Source organism: Tiliqua scincoides, chromosome 5 (assembly GCF_035046505.1).
Source record: "Tiliqua scincoides isolate rTilSci1 chromosome 5, rTilSci1.hap2, whole genome shotgun sequence".
Taxonomy (NCBI): Eukaryota; Metazoa; Chordata; class Lepidosauria; order Squamata; family Scincidae; genus Tiliqua; species Tiliqua scincoides.
In genome coordinates, this window is record NC_089825.1 from 133,666,509 (window position 1) to 133,688,594 (window position 22,086).

Below are 22,086 nucleotides of genomic sequence, written 5' to 3' on the forward strand. Positions count from 1 at the left end.
TAGCTATACATCAGATCGGGCTCCACGTAACTGGCTGGAAAACCTGCAGCAGCTGTAAGAAGGGAGATCCTGAACCGAATTTTGGAGGGGGGGGGGAGAAAGAGGTTTCCTGTGATGACTTTTTGGTAACATCCGGATGTTTGAGCTTTTCCTTCCGGGTCTGTGTGTTTTGGGAACTGTTTTATTTCTTTTTCTTTCATCCAAGCCACCAGGTCTGGAGGACAAGCGACACTTTGTATCTTTAGGATCGTGCATTTTTCTCCTGCACCCTCCCTTTGATGCTGCGCTGCTGATTTATCAACTTTCTGCATCCCCCTTGCAATACTGAGTGCCACAAGATTCCTCTTGCAAGCAACCCTTCATCTTCATCATCATCATCATCATCATCATCATCATCATCACTGTAGCAGGCAATCCAAGGGCGGGGGCGTTGCCGACTCTGCTCAAACTGACTTCCATCTTGGATCGGTGAGTGGTCACTGCATTAAGGGTTCAGAAGTCCAGGCTGGCTTTCAGCCTCTGGATGTGGCATGTGTTGGAGGAGATAACATGCCCTGGTGGGGATGGCACCTAGAGAGTTGAAGGCTGTGGTTGCAGGGGGAGGCGATATTGATTGCAGCTTTTTTTTTTTTTTTTTGCTTGAAGCACATCAGAGGCACATTACCTCGGTGGGTGATCCTTGCAACAAACTGTAAGGGGGATCAGAGCATAAGCCCATGCTTTGTCTACTCAGGAGCAAGTCCCATGGTCTTCAATGGGGCTGACTCTCAGGAAAGTGCGCATAGGATTGCAGCCTCAGTGTATTGTCATTTCCGAATTTCAGGTGAGGGACTGACTATCCCATTTCTGTTTTGCAGGACTCAAATGCAACTTGCACTAGGAATGGAGCAACAGAATTGGCAGCTTAAAAATAAATTAACATTATCGATCGATCAATCAATCAATCGAAAAAACAGCATATAAGATTATCACAAAAACTCCATGGTTACTGCAAATAAAAAATAGAATCATGCCAGCCAAACCAGCTGCATACAGCCTTTGAAACGGGAACGTTTTAGCTATTCTTCACCAAATGATAACCTAGACAGGCTTCTCTCCTGGAGAAGTTCCAACATAATCAAGTGTCATCTGTGCATTGCTGTCAATCTAGAGCAGGGGTGTCAAACATAAGGCTCGTGGGCTAAATGTGACCCCTGGAAGTAATTTATATGCCCCCCCTTTATAATTGATAATATAATTATCAAGCTGTCCCAGCTTGATAATTGGGCTCTCTCATATCTTGAAAATATGAACAAGATTTGCACATTTTCTCTTCAGTCATTTGCAGCTAATAAGTTTCTGTTTGAGAACAAAGTGCTTATTTCTTGCCATCATCTTCTTAATGACATTTCCTGCTTAATGATGTGACTTCAGGGCCACAGCAGGCAGTATGAATGCTAACTTTGGCCCTCTGTATGAAACAAGTTTGACATCCCTGATCTAGAGAATAAGCTTCCTATGGGAAAAGTATGGGACAGAAACCTTCAGAAACCTAGGGCAGGGACATGCATATAAGAATAGGTTTGGATATGCAGTGTCTAAGCTGCTTAGATGTTTAACAACCAGAACTACCATCTTTAATTGATCTCAGAAACAAACTATTGACCCATGTAACTTTTTTTAGCATCTGTGCAAAGTGTTCTCTGTGGCTTGTACTTCCTCATTATCATTCCTACATGGTTGTCTTTACTGGGCTAGCCTTACATAAAAACAAGTGCTGCAGGATCAGACCCAAGCCTCATCCAGTCCAAGGTACTTGGTCCCACAGTGGCTGCCTCTGTGACGCCTGTGAGCAAAGCACAGAGTCAATTGCCCTTTTGCTATTTGCCCCACCAAAGGCAACTGGGATTCTGAGTCATGTTGCCTCGAATTTGCCTTCAAAAAGAGTCCCATATAGAGTGTGTCATCCTGGCCAAATGCAGGATGAGAGCCATGACCCCTTGCAGCAGCACAATGCCAGAGGTTGTGTTGTTGCACTGACACGACATTCAATTCAAGACAGTGCAGTTGCTGTGGTGTTGCAGCTGAGTGGTCTAGGTCCTGAGGTGAGTCAGATATGGTGGGATCTCAGTGATCTGGAGCCTGGTGCGCTTAGAGCTATGATTGGCATAATGGTGTGGGGGTGTAAAGCACAGAGCTTGATGGTAAGGGATTGCTGAGAAGGAAAAAGTGAGGTTGTGTGCCTAAGAACATAACATGGAATGTCTGCAAAAGATTGTGAGACAGGGCCAAGCAGCATGAGTAAGCAAAGCCCTTTGTGTCTTAAGATGTAGTAGAAAAAATGTGGGGGGAAAGTATTTGGGGGCAGAAAGGCCATGGGTATTTAACAGCACAATCCTATACATGCCTACTCAGAACAGAATCTCATAGAATCTGATGGATCTTGCTCCTAGGAAATATAGGATTACAACCCAAATGCCTGATATGGGATGAGAAGCAAGTTGATTTCTGATGAATCCAGACAAAGCTACTGAAAGTAAAATTTTTGTTTTCTGTGTCCCTCTCAGGATTCGTCCACAATGATGCCAAGACGTGGCCAAGGAAAAAGAGTGCAACTGATGCCGTCCACCAGGAGAGTCATGACTGTCCATCTCCAAGAGCCTCCTTTCCCAAGCGCGGAGGATGGTGGCTACTCTCGGAAAGCCCTGCCGGTGATGGCATCTCCTGGTGTTTCATTGCAAGCAGGGATGAAAGAGGAAGAGCCCTCCCAGTCCACGGTGCATGATCTGTTTTCCTACTTGAAGGAAAAAGAGGAGGAAGAGGAGGAGGACACCACGGAGCTGGGAGCCTTTTCCCCAGGAGCCACAGCTTCCAACCAGCTGGCTGGGAAATGGTCCTGCCATTCCGAGGTTCATGAGATGCTTTCCTACTTCAAGAAAGAGGAAGAGGATGAGGAGGAAGTGGCTGAGATAGTATCATTATCCCCACCACATATCCTCCCCACACTGGCTGCTCCTCCTACCTACGTGTCCCCTGCAGTGGGCCGAACGGTTCACCCAGCAGGAATTGAGATGCTACATTTCTTTACCCCATTGACTCACGTGTTGGCGTCTTCCTCCCAGCCTAAGCGTGGGCGTGATCGGGATGCGCTGGTAGCTGGGGCAGCAGATGCCATACCTCCTCCCATGCCCAAGAAGACCACGTCTGCTGTTTGGGACTATTTCACTCTGGATCCCAGGGAGCCGTGTGTCGCAGTCTGTAGCACTTGCCAAAAACGGGTGAGGAGGGGGAAGGATGGAGGCACCCGGCCTGGCACAACAGCCCTCCACAAGCACCTGAAGGTGCACCATGGCCTCCACTTGCCAGGGGTCGCAGTGGTTCCTCCTTCCCCACTGACTCCTCTTAAGGAGAGACTGCACGGTCATTCCGTTGTGATTGCTGAGCCAACCGCAGCCTTTCAGCTTGTCCGCCAAGACAGGAACCAGCCCTACTACCCTCCCACTCACCCAATGGCTATCCAGCTGGCCTCCGATACTGCCTGGATGCTTGCTGTTGACATGCAGCCTTTCTCCTATGTGGAGAGCGAAGGGTTTCGCCGACTGATGGCCACTGCCCAGCCCCGCTGGAAGGTCCCTGGCCGGGCATTCTTTGCCACCAAAGCCGTGCCTGAGTTATCCAAAGTCGTGTCTAGAGCTGTACGCCAAGCCGTGGCATGCAGCATGGGGCGTACAGTCCATATTGCCATTGACATCTCAGCCAGCAGTCCAACAGCATCCTATATGTCTGTGACGGGACGTTGGGTCGCTGAGTTAGGGGGCACCCTGTCCAGGCAACAAGCCACTCTGTCTGTGTGTTCCTTTGAAGGATCCTGCTCGCCAGAGGACATCTGCCACAAACTGAGGGAAGTCCTGCAGGACTGGCTGTGTGACCTGAAGATTGGGGGCGTGGTCTCAGGCAACAGAGCCAATGCAGGAAAGGCCGTGCGAGAACTGCAGCTCAAACACGTTCCGTGCCTGGCACGCTGCCTGAAGACAGTGACAAAGGCATTTTTGGCTGCAGATGCACAGGTGGGCCGGCTCCTGAAGACTTTGCGGTGGATCTGCAGCCGTTGCAACCGTTCTCCAACTGCCCGCCATTGCCTCCTGGAAGCGCAAGCCAACCTGGGCCTACACCAGCCCTTGTGGCAAGAGACACAAGCCAGGTCAAACTCTACGCTGCGCATGCTGGAGTGTCTCTATTGGCAGCGCCAAGCCATTGGAGTGACGGTAAGCCAAGAGGAGGCAGCATCCCACCCACACCTGACATCTGCAGACTGGAAGTTGGTGAAATGCTTGGTGGAGATCCTCAAGCCCTTTGAAGATGCTGCATCTCTGGTCACCCGGCCCGATGCGACTCTATGCCAAGCACTCCCTCTCCTGTGGTTTCTGGAGGAGCAACTCAGAGCACTGAGAACCAGATATTACCAGGAGAACCACAACACAGCTGCACACCTCACCACACAGGCCCTGGAGTGCATAGAGGCCGACAGCCAGCTGAGAGACATGAGAAACAGTATGATCTGCCGAGTGGCTGCCTTCCTGGACCCCCGCTTCCGGGACATCACCACCATGAAACTGGGCGGTGTGGATAGGAGTGATGCAGCCCTGTTGAGGGAGCACATCATTGACTTGGCTGCAAGGTCCTACGTGCCTCCTGGCCCAGAGGCCGACTTCTCGCCAACTGGTCAGTTGTCCTCACAAGAGCCCAGCACATCCAGCAATCCACCAGGCCCCACAGCATGGCAGTTCACCCTAAAACGATGGAGGGCGATCACGAGAAGTGACCCTGCAATGGGGCTGGCCACTGAGGGAGGGGCTGCTGCTGCTCTTCGAGAAGTGGAGGAGTACCTCCATGACAACGTGGACCACATTGGGGAAAATGCGGACCCTATGCAGTACTGGCAAGGAAAAATTGGGGTCTGGCCGGCTCTCTTCAAGGTTGCCGTGTTTCATTTTGGATGCCCGCCAACTTCAGTATTCTCTGAAGACCTCTCCGGAATTACCAGATCTTTGGCAGTGGGCAAGAACCCTAATAATCTCTCCCCTGCCAACGTGAAAATGTTTACCTTCATACGTAAGAATCGCCATCTCATCCCCCAAGATTGGAGGCTCTCTCTTGGAGACCTCTCCTCTTCTCCAGCTGCTATGGTGCCCCGGGAAGACTTGGATATGGAAGAGGAAGAAGACTTCCTAATAGTGGATGACGAAGAGGAGGCGGAAGAGCAGAAATGAGAAACTCAAAGGATCTGGAAACTTTTACGGTTCAGCTTCCCTACTTGGACTGTGAACTTGAACATAGTTGCCTGAAAATATGTTCCATGTTTTACAGCACAATCCTGTGCATGTTTACTTAGAAGTGAGTCTCTCTGTGTTCACTGGGGCTTACTCCCAGAAAAGTGCGTATTGGATTGCATCCTTACTCTTTTGTGGTTTTATCTGTCAACTTTAGGATATAATTGTTGCAAAAGCACTGGACTATTGCATTTTTTTTCTGCAAGTAAAGCTTACAGCTCCTCAAGAGGACCTTGGATTTGAATATTTTTTCCACTTAGACTTCCTGAGGATCCTTGCACAATAAGTGACCCTGGAAGCCAAGGTCTGCCAACCAGATTTCTACGGTGGCCCATTAAGGCCTCAACAAACCTAAACAGCAAATCACACACTGTGACTGATGGGTTATTTCAGGCTGCCAAGAGAACCCACAGTAACCTGCTATATGCCTAAGATCAAAAACACCCATCCACTACATATATACAATCCTCTTTTAATATTAATAGTGCAGGCCTGCAAAATTAAGAAAAGAATAATTTTTCTCTCTCCAAAGTTTACGGTGGTTTTGATATGAATTTGGGGTGCTGATTCCAAAAGTGGCATCAGTTTTCCCCTGTCACATCTAGTTTTGGTGCTGTGGCATAGAATCATTAGTGAATGGTTCAAGCAGCTTCCTATGCCTTTTCATGGCATAGGCCCACCCCAAATCAAGCCCTGAGAAACACCCAGAAATTGATCTAACCTTTCAAGACTACAACATGTTTGTTGGCCCTTGTCTACATGATATATTTATGTGGAAACTGCAAACACAAAGGCACCTTCAAAAATATATTTAAAAAATAAGGGCTGCCATTTGTGATTTTGCAGCTTTAAAAAAAATGTACTTCAGCTGCTCTTCTGAGCCAATGACACAGAAGAAGTTTGGAATGAAAGAATTTCCTTTAATAAAGTTTTGCTGAGAACAAATACTTAGTGTTTGCTCTTTGTCCTGCCTTCAGGAAACTGCATCTTATTCGAACGGTGTGGGAAGTTCCCAGATGTGCCCAATTTATGGCAAGTACAGCATTTATTTCCACAAGTTGTGATGGCCACTAGCCTAGATGGTTTTAACCCATTTTTTCCTGGCCCCCATGTGTACACATTTGGTCCCTGTTGCATATATGCAACATTGGGCAGAAGTGGCTTGTAAAAAAACTAGACCAATTTGTCATGTTTGGGGGAGGGGGGACTGCTGATGGCTATTTGCCAGGATAGCTGAGCGGAACTTCCATATTCCAACTGGCTGCCACTGCATTTTATTTGCTGGGGAGCAAAAATAGAAGAAGGGTTCCCCTCACGAACCTTATAGAATTCTTTGAAAAGGTCAACAGGCATGTGGATGTGGGAGAACCCGTGGACATTATATATCTGGACTTTCAGGAGGCATTTGACACGATCCCTCACCAAAGGCTATTGAAAAAACTCCACAGTCAGGGAATTAGAGGACAGGTCCTCTCATGGATTGAGAACTGGTTGGAGGCCAGGAAGCAGAGAGTGGGTGTCAATGGGCAATTTTCACAATGGAGAGAGGTGAAAAGCGGTGTGCCCCAAGGATCTGTCCTGGGACCGGTGCTTTTCAACCTCTTCATAAATGACCTGGAGACAGGGTTGAGCAGTGAAGTGGCTAAGTTTGCAGACGACACCAAACTTTTCCAAGTGGTGAAGACCAGAAATGATTGTGAGGAGCTCCAGAAGGATCTCTCCAGACTGGCAGAATGGGCAGCAAAATGGCAGGTGCTCTTCAATGTTAGTAAGTGTAAAGTCATGCACATTGGGGCAAAAAATCAAAACTTTAGATATAGGCTGATGGGTTCTGAGCTGTCTGTGACAGATCAGGAGAGAGATCTTGGGGTGGTGGTGGACAGGACAATGAAAGTGTCGACCCAATGTGCGGCGGCAGTGAAGAAGGCCAATTCTATGCTTGGGATCATTAGGAAGGGTATTGAGAACAAAACGGCTAGTATTATAATGCCATTGTACAAATCGATGGTAAGGCCACACCTGGAGTATTGTGTCCAGTTCTGGTCACTGCATCTCAAAAAAGACATAGTGGAAATGGAAAAGGTGCAAAAGAGCGACTAAGATGATTACGGGGCTGGGGCACCTTCCTTATGAGGAAAGGCTACGTCGTTTGGGCCTCTTCAGCCTAGAAAAGAGACGCCTGAGAGGGGACATGATTGAGACATACAAAATTATGCAGGGGATGGACAGAGTGGATAGGGAGATGCTCTTTACACTCTCACATAATACCAGAACCAGAGGACATCACTAAAATTGAGTGTTGGGCGGGTTAGGACAGACAAAAGAAAATATTTCTTTACTCAGCGTGTGGTCGGTCTGTGGAACTCCTTGCCACAGGATGTGGTGCTGGCGTCTAGCCTAGACGCCTTTAAAAGGGGATTGGACAAGTTTCTGGAGGAAAAATCCATTATGGGGTACAAGCCATGATGTGTATGCGCAACCTCCTGATTTTAGAAATGGGTTATGTCAGAATGCCAGATGCAAGGGAGGGCACCAGGATGAGGTCTCTTGCTATCTGGTGTGCTCCCTGGGGCATTTGGTGGGCCACTGTGAGATACAGGAAGCTGGACTAGATGGGCCTATGGCCTGATCCAGTGGGGCTGTTCTTATGTTCTCTTCAAGCTCTGATTTTGGGCTTTTTGGAAACAGGTAGCCACTGGCCACTGATGAAAACAGGATTCATAAAATGGACTTTATTCTGATGCACTTGGTCTCTCCTCCCATTCACAGCAATAGCTATGTTGAGGCAGAGTGACTGAGGCCGAAGTTAACCTCAGAACATGTTCAGGCATTCTGTTCTTGGCCAAGATTAGTGTGTTCCCATGAGAGACTCTTGTTTTCAGCACTGCTCCATGTTCTCAGTCATTCGTGGTCATCTCAATGGGTTCTGACTCCATGCAGTGTAGGGCAAAGGGAAGGAAGAGAGGGATTCTGAAACCATTCAGGGGCAAACAGGGCTGCCACCTTATTTCTGCCAGGCCTCCTGCACTTGACAGTCAAAATATCAGCAGGTTAAAATTTCCTCCATCGCTGCTTCTCTATTCTTGAAAAACTTCACTAGCTACATTTCTGTTTGTCATGTTGAAGAACCCCATCATGAATGAAAACACAATAAACCTAATAGAGAGAAGGCACTACTTGGCTCCTGAAATGCATGTGAACTCTTAGTAAGTGTTTAGTAACTGTGTGGTATTTATCAAATCACGTGTTCTTCATTTGGGTGTGTGTGTGTGCTTGTAAATATATATATATATATATATATATATATATATATATATATATATATATATATATATATATATATATATATATATAATGGGTCTCTCTGTCGATTACACAGCCATTCCTTTTCAAGATATACACTGGGTGACTCACAAGGGCTTAATACACAATACCAAAACAAATCAGAGCAATAAAACAGGAACAATTTGAAAGCAACATTTAATTTAAAAAGTGCTAAAAACTAAAACTCGCTGGATGCAAGGAAGAGGCAGGAGCATGCAGGTCCTTTGTTGTCTTCTGTGGTCCCCAAGGCATCTGGTGGGCCGCTGTGAGATACAGGAAGCTGGACGAGGTGGGCCTTTGGCCTGATCCAGCAGGGCTCATGTTCTTATATAAAACAAATACTCACTTGAAGTAAAATTGTTTTCCATTTAATTCTTATTTTGCATTTTGGGTGGCATAAAATCATTTTTAGAGTTTTTTTTCCAATAGGAAACAGGCAACAAGAGGGTCAGGCATGACTTTCAGGATGCAGTTCCATAATCTGGAGACAGTTACCAGGGTTTCATCAACAGTCTTATCCCTTGAATGTGCTTGCTGAATATCCAGTGTGACCCTAAGTTGTTGGGGGCCCTGGCACAGCCAGTACTAGACCTCTGTGGCCTCAGCCTGATGATGTACTGAGAACCTCTACTGTTAGAACCAAAAAATGGGGTGCTGCTATAAAGGCAATCCGAACCTGCTATAAAGGCTTTTGGATGCCAATTCCTACATTCCAGTGGGGAAGTCTTTACCAAGGGAGGTAGCAGGTCGTCTCCCCTGTTAGAAGAAGTTCAGGTCCATTCAGTGAGAAGGAATAAAAGGCATGTTATTGTTGACAGCAAAGAGACAGGTTGTCCTGCTAAGCTTTTGTTCAGCAAGCTAGGCTCATCCACTCTCACGCACAAGCCCCTTACTCTCCAAAGCTAACTCCATTATTACATGTCTAATAAAATGTACGGATCAGAAGAGAGCCAGTTGTTTGGGACCAGCTTCCTTCAGCATTCAGTTTAAAACCCATTTTTGCCCAGCCCACAGGTGTACACATTTAGTCCCTGATGCATATATGCAACATTGGGCAGAAATGGCTAAAAAAATGCAGGGAGTTGCAATTTTAAAGTCACTCCTTGGCTCCTCTAACCTTATCTCACTGGTCTCATCATGCTGGTCTTCTGGACTGGAATTTTCCACTGCTTCTCTCAACCTTGTATAAGGTACACATGCTACTAGGCATACAAGGAGTTGGTAATATCTACAGAGACTTTATCTTCTTTCTTTGGCTCTCCCTGTGATCTGGACTGTGCGTTTCTGGCTTAGCCTCATTCATTCATTCATTCATACAGACACATGCTATATTGTGCCAACTCTACCTCTGCAAAAGACAGGCAAGCAAATAAATCACTCTCCACCAAACCATTGTGCTGCGCCACTGAATTCAAGTACACAGGATAATTTCCTTCCATGTGTACATGTCAAAACATGTTAACATAGCATAGCAAGTAACACTGTGAACATGAGACTAATGGCCTAATCCTAACCTTTACTAGTAAACCTTTACTTTACACACTCCACTGGACTGTGCTGTTGCAAAAGTGTCGTAAAGTATTTTGTGACAGATAAGAAAAGCCTGCTTGGTTAAACCAACATTTATGTTGAAAAAAATAATCACAGTATTTTATTATATTAAAAGCAAGGTTACAATACGGTACTTTAGGTTGCAATTTTGGACAAAGAAGCACTTCTTAAAGTGGTCTCCTCTGATTTTTAGCGGGGGATGGTAACAGTCTTTATTCACCCCAGTACTGTATAGTTTTTTCAGAGCGTGTTTGCTGCCATTTCTTCGGCACCTTTTAATATATTTATAAATTTTTAAATTTATGTAAATACAGTGTGAAGCTTTTTGTTGAAAATTTGTATACAAACAAAACAATAATAAAAATGATGAAGTTCTGTTAAACTCAGATTATATGTATCATTTGTTCTAGGCAAACTTGGGTAAAATACATTCTGGTTAGAAGCACTTGCGCCAAATTTTTATTTATGCATATATATATATATATATATATATATATATATATATATATATATATATATATATATATATAATACACAAGCATAAAAATGTATTTAAAAATACATTTATTTATATATTTAAAGATGGGGGGATACCGGAAATAATTTTGAACAATCTACATATTGTTGGTTGGCAACCTTCAGTCTCGAAAGACTATGGTATAAAACTAATGCACTTGGTATTTCCAGGTGGTCTCCCATCCAAGTACTTAACCAGATCTGATCCAAGACCTGATCCTGCTTAGTTTCCAGTATCAGAGATTGGGTATTTGCAGGGTAATAGTCATTGCCTTTTGTTTAACTTTTATGTATGGTACAATTTATATATGGTACTCAATAAAATCAAATTGTGGTGTATTTAAGTGTACATATCCTTTCTGTTGCACAAACAGAGAAACTCCAATACTTTGAAATTAGATATTCAATATTTCAATTTAGTTTTTATCAGTTAAACCCACAGTTTAGATTAATAATTAGATTATTAATAATTAGATTCTTAGATTATATTAGATTAAATATTAGATATTTAATCTAATATAGATTAATATCTAATATCTAATTATTAATTATTATTAATTAGATATTAGATATTATCTTATCTAGATATTAGATATCTAATTAGACAGATTAGATTAGATTAGATATTAGATATTATCTAATCTAATTATCTAATATAGATATTAGATTAAATATTAAATATTAGATTCTTAATAATTATATTCTTATGTTACATCTTTCTTTGATATAACAGACTATAGCAGGATCTGGGTCTCAACTCACATCATAAAATGTTGATGCTCAGCAAACCTATTGAGCTTTGTATTAGGCTGTTCATTTAAGACAATAGACTGAAGGAAATTTTTAAAAATGTGAACCATTGAAGAAGCTGGGGAGAAAAGAAACTAGCAGAGGATGGTTTCGATCCATCGACCTCTGGGTTATGGGCCCAGCACGCTTCCGCTGCGCCACTCTGCTCTGTGACAGAATTTTTCTTCTTAGCGATATAAAACTGGTGGCACATCAACTAAATTGCTCATACAAGACATAGCTTCATGAAGGAGCCGCGAAGCAACCTCAAGGCTGAATATTTTGGCCAAACACGACCCAGAATACGATTGTTTGAATTTTTTTTTTTAATTCACAGCACTGAAGAAGAGCCAGGTGAGAACCGAAGGCGTTTCAAGGCACGTCTTTTTGCAAGATGTCTGAAATGCCATCCAGCTGAATGCTGAAGTACCTGCAACATACATTGCTTAACAGCCACAAGTCAGTTCCCTCTGCAAACGCTCAGCAGATTTCACCCTCCCTGACACACTGGAATGGAAAAGCTTTGTAACAAAGATTGTTTCACATGATCAAGTTAAAATGACAAAGCGCCTGACGAACTTAAGGCTGCAATCCTAACCACACTTTCCTGAGTAAACCCCACTGAACAAGATAGGACTTACTTCCGAGTAGACCTGGTTAGGATTGTGCCCTTAAAAGCATGCATGCAAATTGAGCTTAATTGGATTAGACTAAGCACAATCCTGAACAGGTCGACTCGGAAATAAGTCCTACTGTGTTCAATGGGACTTACTCCCAAGAAGGTGAGGATACGATTGCAGCCTTATTGCATTTTAAATTGCATTTAACTTAAGTATCTTTTGTTGATGTTTAATTGCATTTAATTACATGCAATTAAAAATTAAATGCAATGAAACGTATGCTTTAGGACAGCTAACACTGAGAAACGGAACGTGAGGGGTTGGTTTTGCTCAACTATTTGAACACCAACAAAACCTTAAAAGAGTGAAAGCCCTTTCTTGACATTGTGGGTGGCCCTTAAAAGGACCTTTGGGTTGTGGTTGTAAGAGTGGGTAACAAATCAGCCGCTTAGCCGCCAAAACCATACAGGGTCCTGCCCTGGCGCTTCAAGGCGTAGACCACGTCCATGGCGGTGACAGTCTTCCTCTTGGCGTGTTCGGTATAGGTCACAGCATCGCGGATAACGTTCTCCAGGAAGACCTTCAACACCCCGCGAGTTTCCTCGTAAATCAGACCGGAGATGCGCTTCACTCCCCCACGGCGAGCGAGGCGGCGGATAGCCGGCTTGGTAATGCCCTGGATATTATCACGGAGCACCTTACGATGCCTCTTTGCACCGCCTTTTCCTAGCCCTTTCCCTCCTTTACCGCGTCCAGACATCTTCACACTAGTAACAGAACCAGCACAAAAATGCTAGACACGCGGGCACTGCATTATATAGAGGGGTGGACGACCTGAAAGAAAACTAAGACAAGGACGACCAGAAAGAAAACTAGAGCACAAGACTGCTCGTGGTCACAAACCTAGCGGGGAGCGGTAAATTCTATCCAATCAGAGAACGAACTGTCGTTTCAAACAAACCAATCACTGCCCTCGTGCCTCATTCGAATTGCATACATTCTTCGCGCCTTCCTCTCATCTTCCTTGCTTAGAAGAAGAAAGATGTATTAGTATGAAGGTCAAATATGTTTCCACGTGCTTGTGGAATATATGTTATATTTAAATGTAACATGTATATTTGTAGCATTTCGCTGGTTCACCAGACGAAGAGATGAGCCCAATAAAACAAGGATAGTATTAATAGTATTTAGGTTGAATAGAGCAATTTCTGACTTTCCCAACAAATTTAGGATATTGTGGACCATAAACATTTAAAAAAAATACCTCACTTGTTCTGGGTTTGGAAAATTGATGAGGATCCATAGCTCTGAAACCCTAAACCTTTCAGTCTACATATGAACTTTCTGATGGAGCTTTCATAGAAGATGGAGCAGGGCATTTACATGGAGAAACATACCTCTGAAATAAATTGTTCCCTGATATTTATGTAGGAATATTCCTTCCTCTCACTTTGCTTACTCCAAACTTCTCGATATATTAAGTTGCTCCCTATTGTATAACTGATTATTGTGCACATGTAATTTTTTTTTTAAGTAATCACATTCCATGCCTGTTTGGGGAGTTTGTTTTGTTTTGTTATTCTTAATGAGAATAAAATGCCTCCTCCACACCAAAGGAGATTTATGGACTTCCTAAGTTGCCAACTCTTGTCAGAAAACCATTTTCTGACATGGTTTCCTATCAGAAACTCAACTCATTTTCTTCCTGTCCTTTCTGCTCAAGTCAGTATACAACATGATGAAAATGTTTCACCTAGTTAACCTTTCATGAAATTCCTGAACACACTGGAGTCCTACAGAAGTTAAACAGTTAAAATACTACAACCTTATCCTAGCAATAGCAGATTCGTTTATGTAAACCAAGAATATCTAAGTCAGGGGTGCTCAATAGGTGGATCGCGATCTACCGGTAGATCGCAAGGCAAAATGAGTAGATCGCTGAGCCCTGTCTCTCCAAACTGTTAATATGTCAGTTTCGTCTAGTGACTAGACAAAACTGACATATTTAGCTGACACTAAACTGACACTGAAACTGACACTTTAGCTGCTCTTCAGGCATGCAGCAACAAAACTGACAAAACTGACAAGACTCCAGCAGGGGCTCCATACATTAAAGGGGGTGTCTGTCAGGAGCTTCCTTCCCCCCTGGTAGATCTCCGGGCCTTGCTGGGTTTCAGAGTAGCTCTCGAGCCAAAAAAGTGCGAGCACCCCTGATCTAAGTTTAAGTCATTTTAGTGTTAATTGGCTGTACCAAATTTTAATAAAGATATAACATTTAAGTTAAATTATGTTTCAATTTTATGTTCTTATAATCATGCTTATATGTAAACATGTATATTTCAAAGTACAGTGTGCATGCACACACTCCATAATTTAAAAGTCACCAATGTTATTTAATAGCACCAATGTTATTATGGAATGTGATAACTCATGCTGAGGGAGTAATGTTTTATCATATAATTTAAGAACATAAGAACAGCCCCACTGGATCAGGCCATAGGCCCATCTAGTCCAGCTTCCTGTATCTCACAGTGGCCCACCAAATACCCCAGGGAGCACACCAGATAACAAGAGACCTGCATCCTGGTGCCCTCCCCTTCATTGGCATTCTAACATAGCCCATTTCTAAAATCAGGAGGTTGCACATAGAGGTCATGTCTTGTAACCCATAATGGATTTTTCCTCCAGAAACTTGTCCAATCTCCTTTTAAAGGCATCCAGGCCAGATGCCATCACCACATCCTGAGGCAAGGAGTTCCACAGACCGACCACTCGCTGAATAAAGGGCCCAGTCCTATCCAACTTTCCAGTGCTGATGCAGCCAAGATAAGGGAACAAATGTTCCCTTACTTTGAAGAGACCTCTGTGACTATCTGCCCATCACCGAATGCAGTGCTTGCCCTGCTGGCATGGCTACTTCAGTGCAGGAAAGTTGGATAGGACTGGGTCCAAAGTAATGAATACATTACCTGAAAACTGTTACATGTGACTTTTGTCCATTACCTTGAATACAAGACTTAGGACCCAATCCCATCCCATTTTCCAGCACTAGTGCAGCCACAATGCAGTCTCATGGTAAGGGAACAAATGTTCCCATACTTTAAGGAGACAACTTTGCTGCCCCACCGCGAAATACAGTGCATGCCCCATTGGCACAGCAGCATAGGCACTGGAAAGTTGGATAGGATTGGGCCCGTACTTTACTCCTGCACACAGAGGGAGAGTAAATAGGTTTTCTAGTTCTTCAAAATTCTTAACCAAGCTTGTTAAACAAAAATGGTGTGGAAGCAAAGCAGTTTACCAGTTCTAGAACTCCATATTTAAAACAGCATGTAGGTGTTGTCTAGTCTCACTACTAATCTCAGTTTAAATCCAGGACTTCAGGGATTAATGTTAGTTGTACCCCATATTTTTAAAATTTAAGAACACTTATTCTGCCCATTCAGTCTTTTCAGTGATGCCAGATCTTTTATTAAAGAAGTGGGGGGCTCTTAAAACAACTCCCCGGGGCAACAGGAGGCCATCTGAATCTCCCTGGAGGTGATGGTGGAGCGCTTATTGTAGTGCGCCAGGCGGGAGGCCTCAGCGGCAATGCGCTCGAAGATGTCGTTGACGAAGGAGTTCATGATGCTCATGGCCTTGGAGGAGATGCCAGTGTCCAGGTGCACCTGCTTGAGCACCTTGTACATATAGATGGAGTAGCTCTCCTGCTCTTCTTGCTGCCCTTCTTCTGGGTCTTGGTGATGGCTTTCTTCAACCCCTTCTTGGAAACTGGGGCAGACTTGGCTCCTTCTGGCATCCTGACAGCCTCAAGTACTCTGACCTGAACAGACCTAATGCTGAGGTCTCTGCTATGCTTCCAATTGTATTGTTTCTAAAAAGGCGCTCAGATGCTCGTCTTTCTATTGGCCCCTTCAAGAAAATAGTTGGAACCACAAAAGGAGTTTGGCTGAGCATTGCTCGGCAGTCATTGGCTGGCCACAACAATCCAATCTTCACAACGAATGACGTCAGATCTTCGCACTGTCATTGGTCAGCCTGGGAAACCTCAATGTCATTGGATGCTGGTGGGAGGCTGCAAAATGCAGCCAATCAAATGAGCGAGGCTGGATCTCAGGACTGAAATAAATGGCAGGTTCCCGGGTCTCAAGCACTATTCATTTCAGTCTTTTCCAAGGCGGAGTGAGCCTCTTTTGAGTAGCTGCAGGATGTCTGGACGTGGCAAGCAAGGGGGCAAGGCTAGAGCCAAGGCCAAGACTCGCTCTTCCCGGGCAGGCTTGCAGTTTCCCGTGGGTCGTGTGCACCGCCTGCTGCGCAAGGGCAACTATGCTGAGCGTGTTGGAGCTGGAGCGCCCGTCTACCTGGCCGCAGTGCTGGAGTACCTGACTGCTGAGATCCTGGAGCTGGCTGGCAACGCCGCCCGGGACAACAAGAAGACCAGGATCATCCCCCGCCACCTGCAGCTGGCCATCCGCAACGACGAGGAGCTGAACAAGCTGCTGGGCAAGGTCACCATCGCCCAGGGAGGCGTCCTGCCCAACATCCAGGCTGTGCTGCTGCCCAAGAAGACAGAGAGCCATAAAGCCAAAGCGAAGTAAATCTCCCTCCGGGATACTTCTCACTGTTAGTAACTCAAAGGCTCTTTTAAGAGCCACCCACATTTTCAGGAAAAAAGCTGATCACATAGCCCTAGAATGACGTTTTGTGCTTTATGGCACTGGTTTAATAAAAGGTACTGTCTAGTTCCGTGTTACTCATACTACAGGTTGTGAGCCAGTTTCAGGTGGGTCCCCATTTATTTCAATATTTTATTTTTAATAGACTGCTACCATAGGTACAGACCTGTACTTTAACAAGTTACTATTTATGTTCTTTGAGCAATGATAGTCAATTGGACTTACTCAGGTTTAAGTGTGGGTAGGATTGTTAAATTTTCCTGCTTGATGTCACTTCTGGTCGTAACATCACTTCTGGTGGATCCTGACAGATTCTCATTCTAAAAAGTGGGTCCCAGTGCAAAATGTGTGAGGACCACTAATCCTTACTTACTAAATGCAACATTGAGATACTGTTGCAAGCTCATTAGTTCCCAGTGTTGCAATACTCTTCAGCTACCTGTTAATTTATTTTGGCTAATTGCAATTCTGAGTGTGCCCTGAAACTGAGAGGCACATCCCCCTGTATAATCTTAAACTAGGACATCTTGCCAGGCTGTTTAGGTGGTGTTGGATCTCACTGTAACCTCCTGACTTCAGCTGCCCTTGACTACTGTGTAAAATGTAGCCATGATCAACTGTTAGACTGAGTATCTTGCAAGCAAGTTAGGATATCAATAGTGTGATGAGATACATTGTTGTGGCACTTTATATACTGTAACACATGGCAGCTGGGCCATAGCACAAGTACAGTACACCAATATTGCATGTTAATGCCACGTTAAGGAGTGCAGTGTAGTGTTCTGGATTACAACAACGTGCTGTTTTTTTAGATGAGTAAGGGGCTGGAAAAACCCATCACTAAAGCCGAAATAGCTCAGTTGGGAGAGCGTTAGACTGAAGATCTAAAGGTCCCTGGTTCGATCCCGGGTTTCGGCAGAGTTTTGATGGAGTTTTCCACGTTGGTAAAACCATTACTGTAAATCAAACCACAAACGAAACAAAGCATTGCGTTCATCCTTGGATTGTTCCTGCACCTGAGGATAAGAACAGATATGAACATAGTTCTTTTCTATGGGTTTTTTCTGAGCCCTGCAGAAATCTAATCAGGCAGAGAGGAGCAAAGGAACTTGCAATATTTTGGAGTGTGAGAGGGGTGTTGTGTGTCCCCCCCATCTTTGTTGTGCTTTTGAACCATTTCTGCCCAGCGTTGCATATACGCAACAAGGATCAAACATGTACATCTCTGGGTCAGGGAAAAAGGGGTCAATGTCTGAAATGCATGCTAAACAATTCTGTATTGGCAAGAACATGCATTTATTAACCACTAAGCTGCAGTACCTCCTACTCCTTTCAATACACATGCTACATTCTTTCCCCCTTCACCACCACTGAAGCAGGGCAGTTTGATTACCACTGCAGTCACTGTGACTGGCCTGAGAAGAGGCATTACCTTCTATGTGAGGGAAGGAGGTATCTTTTCTAAAATGGCTCTTACCAGTTGCAGCTTAACTATTTGTCTTAAATATGCACTTAAGAATCTGCCAAATTAATCAGGGGCATTTGTACTCAATAGAGTTTCAATGTAGCTCTAATCCAGTAGTTCTCAAACTTTTTAGCATTATGACCCACCTAAAAAGTTTCACTTTATTAGTCACTCAAGCCTCTGTGGTGACTGAGTGCTCCCCCAAGGGTGACTTAACCCTTAATTGTTGGCAACCTTCAGCCTCGAAAGACTATGGTACCGCGCTCTGGATGGTGGTTCTGGCACATAGTCTAGTGTGGCTGAAAAGGCCTATTCGGGAGTGACAATCCTTTCCACACTGGGAGCAAGTGTAGTGTGTCCCTGGTCAGTCTCCCTGGCTGTGGGCCTTCCTTCTTTGCCTCTTTGCCTCAGACTGTTGGCAAAGTGTCTCTTCAAACTGGGAAAGGCCATGCTGCACAGCCTGCCTCCAAGCGGGCCGCTCAGAGGCCAGGGTTTCCCACCTGTTGAGGTCCACTCCTAAGGCCTTCAGATCCCTCTTGCAGATGTCCTTGTATTGCAGCTGTGGTCTACCTGTAGGGCGCTTTCCTTGCATGAGTTCTCCATAGAGGAGATCCTTTGGGATCCGGCCATCATCCATTCTCATGACATGACCGAGCCAATGCAGGCGTCTCTGTTTCAGCAGTGCATACATGCTAGGGATTCCAGCTTGTTCCAGGACTGTGTTGTTTGGAACTTTGTCCTGCCAGGTGATGCTGAGGATGCGTCGGAGCCAGCACATGTGGAATGCATTCAGTTTCCTCTCCTATTGTGAGCGGAGAGTCCATGACTCGCTGCAGTACAGAAGTGTACTCAGGACGCAAGCTCTGTAGACCTGGATCTTGGTATGTTCCGTCAGCTTCTTGTTGGACCAGACTCTTTGTGAGTCTGGAAAACGTGGTAGCCACTTTACCGATGCATTTGTTTAGCTCAGTATCGAGAGAAAGAGTGTCAGAGATTGTTGAGCCAAGGTACACAAAGTCATGGACAACCTCCAGTTCATGTGCAGAGATTGTAATGTAACCCTTGTTGTATGTAGCCCTTGTAGCCCATGTAACCCTTGATGGATGTAGACTAATCTACCCTGTCAGTTTTGCAAAGCACCAAAAATTGGGTTGTGACTCACTGTTAGGCCACAGACCCACAGTTTGAGATTCACTGTTTAATCCATTAGGCTGTTTGATCATATACTGTAGCCCTAATAACTTATCTCTGAATAAATTGCACTAAATTTTGAGCATTAAAAGCTCAAGCCTAGTTCAAAGTCCTTTCTTGAGCTATAGGGCCAGTTTGTTTTCTTGGACACCATCTCTCTCACTATAGTACCCCCCCCCCCAGCCAGTTGATAGGGTTAAAAAATCTATAGAAGTGCAATCCTTAAAAACATACCAAGGAGCAGAGTTCCATACCTGGAGGGGTATTATGGAGGTAGGTTGTGTCTTACTGCATGCCAATTGAGCCTCATTCAATGAAAGCACATGGAACAGATCTTCTCCTGGTGATTCGATTCATATGGCAGGAGGTGATCATTGAAGGCCCCAACATGTTGTTTTTGGTGGCAAACAAAACCTTAAACTGAAACCAGAAAAGGATGGAAAACTCCTCCAAGATGGAGGCCAGATGCTTCCCTCCCCTTCGCCTATTAACAACCTGGTTGCAGCTTTTTAAATCAGTTGCTATTTCCAAATACTTTTCCAGGACAACACCATGCCACTGAAGGTGTCAGGTTGCTGGAGCCCCTGAAGCAAACCTCTGAAATGGGATTCCCATGCCCAAGCCCTGATGGCACATTTAGTGCTGCTGTTGCCATCAGTCCAGAGCAGGGGTGACCAAACCCCGGCCTGGGGGCCACTTGCGGCCCTCAGGAAGCCACCAGCTTCCAATGAGCCTCTAGCCCTCCGGGGACTTGCTGGAGCCTGTACTGTCCCGATGCAACTGCTCTCAGTGTGAGGACAACTGTTTAACCTTTCACCTGAGCTGTGGGACGAGGGCTCTCTCCACTATTTGCTGTTTCACGTCTGTGATGCTGCAGTGGAAGCAAAGGAAAGGCTGACCTTAGAACATAAGAACAGCCCCACTGGATCAGGCCATAGGCCCCACTGGATCTAGTCCAGCTTCCTGTATCTCACAGTGGCCCTTCAAATGCCCCAGGGAGCACACCAGATAACAAGAGAACTGCATCCTGGTGCCCTCCCTTGCACTGGCATTCTGACATAGCCCATTTCCAAAATCAGGAGGTTGCACATACACATCATGGCTTGTAACCCATAATGGGTTTTTCCTCCAGAAACATGTCCAATCCCCTTTTAAAGGCATCCAGGCCAGATGCCGTCACCACATCCTGCAGCAAGGAGTTCCACAGACCAACCACACACTGAGTAAAGAAATATTTTATTTTGTCTGTCCTAACTCTGCCAACACTCAATTTTAGTGGATGTCCCCTGGTTCTGGTGTTATGTGAGAGTGTAAAGAGCATCTCTATCTGCTCTGTCCATCCCATGCATAATTTTGTATGTCTCAATCATGTCGCCCCTCAGGCACCTCTTTTCTAGGCTGAAGAGGCCCAAAGGCCATAGCCGTTCCTCATAAGGAAGGTGCCCCAGCCCAGTAATCATCTTAGTCGCTCTCTATTGCACCTTTTCCATTTCCACTATGTCCTTTTTGAGATGTGGCGACCAGAACTGGACACAATACTCCAGGTGTGGCCTTACCATTGATTTGTACAATGGCATTATAATATTAGCTGTTTCATTCTCAATACCTTTTATAATGATCCCAAGCATAAAATTGGCCTTCTTCACTGCCGCCGCACATTGGGTCGACACTTTCATCGAACTGTCCACCATCACCCCAAGATCTCTCTCTTGATCTGTCACAGACAGCTCAGAACCCATTAGCCTATATGTGAAGTTTTGATATTTTGCCACAATGTGCATGACTTTACATTTACTTACATTGAAACACATCTGCCATTTTGCTGCCCATTCTGCCAGTTTGGAGAGATCTTTCTGGAGCTCCTCACAATCACTTCTGGTCTTCACCACTCGGAAGAGTTTGGTGTCGTCTGCAAACTTTGCAACCTCACCCTGTCTCCAGGTCATTTATGAAGAGGTTGAAAAGTACCGGTCTCAGGACAGATCCTTGGGGCACACTGCTTTTCACCTCTCTCCATTGTGAAAATTGCCCATTGACACCCGCCCTCTGTCTTTCCTGGTCTTCAACCAGGTCTCAATCCAGGAGTGGACCTGCCCTCTAATTCCCTGACTGTGGAGTTTTTTTTCAGTAGCCTTTGGTGAGGGACCGTGTCGAACGCCTTCTGAAAGTCCAGATATATAATATCCACGGGTTCTCCCGCATCCACATGCCTGTTGACCTTTTCAAAGAATTATAAAAGGTTTGTGAGGCAAGACTTACCCTTACAGAAGCCATGCTGATTCTCCCTCAGCAAGGCCTGTTCGTCTATGTGTTTTGAGATTCTATCTTTGATGAGGTATTCCACCATCTTACCCGGTATAGATGTTAGGCTGACCAGCCTATAGTTTCCCGGGTCCTCCCTCTTTCCCTTTTTAAAGATTGGTATGACATTTGCTATCCTCCAATTCTCTGGCACTGTGGCCATTTTGAGGGACAAGTCACATATTTTAGTCAAGAGATCAGCAACTTCATTCTTCAATTCCTTAATAACTCTTGGGTGGATTAATCCAGACCAGGTGACTTATTGATCTTTAATTTATCAATGAGGTCTGAAACATCTTCTCTTTCAACCTCTATCTGACTTAATTCCTTGGTCAGGAGTTGTT

The 22,086-nt window shown here is 44.8% G+C and overlaps 3 protein-coding genes and 2 non-coding genes across 5 annotated transcripts; 3 read left to right on the forward strand and 2 right to left on the reverse strand.

The window, feature by feature from the left end:
• The first annotated feature begins 213 nt into the window (after positions 1 to 213).
• Positions 214 to 6,202, forward strand: LOC136651962 (zinc finger BED domain-containing protein 6-like). The gene is made up of 2 exons (XM_066628741.1): positions 214 to 468; positions 2,547 to 6,202. The coding sequence occupies exon 2, from the start codon at positions 2,559 to 2,561 to the stop codon at positions 5,247 to 5,249; it is 2,691 nt and encodes an 896-aa protein (XP_066484838.1). The 5' UTR covers positions 214 to 468; positions 2,547 to 2,558; the 3' UTR covers positions 5,250 to 6,202.
• Positions 6,203 to 11,585: 5,383 nt separating this feature from the next.
• On the reverse strand, positions 11,586 to 11,657 carry TRNAM-CAU (transfer RNA methionine (anticodon CAU)). Its single transcript has one exon. It is a non-coding gene; the product is annotated as a tRNA-Met (tRNA).
• A 900-nt stretch (positions 11,658 to 12,557) lies between these two features.
• On the reverse strand, positions 12,558 to 12,869 carry LOC136654388 (histone H4). The gene has a single exon (XM_066631381.1). The coding sequence runs from the start codon at positions 12,867 to 12,869 to the stop codon at positions 12,558 to 12,560; it is 312 nt and encodes a 103-aa protein (XP_066487478.1).
• Positions 12,870 to 16,317: 3,448 nt separating this feature from the next.
• LOC136651428 (histone H2A-IV) lies at positions 16,318 to 16,707 on the forward strand. The gene has a single exon (XM_066627798.1). The coding sequence runs from the start codon at positions 16,318 to 16,320 to the stop codon at positions 16,705 to 16,707; it is 390 nt and encodes a 129-aa protein (XP_066483895.1).
• A 923-nt stretch (positions 16,708 to 17,630) lies between these two features.
• TRNAF-GAA (transfer RNA phenylalanine (anticodon GAA)) lies at positions 17,631 to 17,703 on the forward strand. The gene has a single exon. It is a non-coding gene; the product is annotated as a tRNA-Phe (tRNA).
• The last annotated feature ends 4,383 nt before the right edge of the window (positions 17,704 to 22,086 follow it).

Coding starts and splice junctions, on each gene's coding strand:
- LOC136651428 (XM_066627798.1), top strand. CDS start 16,318: ATGTCTGGACGTGGCAAGCAAGGGGGCAAGGCTAGAGCCAAGGCCAAG.
- LOC136654388 (XM_066631381.1), bottom strand. CDS start 12,869: ATGTCTGGACGCGGTAAAGGAGGGAAAGGGCTAGGAAAAGGCGGTGCA.
- LOC136651962 (XM_066628741.1), top strand. CDS start 2,559: ATGATGCCAAGACGTGGCCAAGGAAAAAGAGTGCAACTGATGCCGTCC.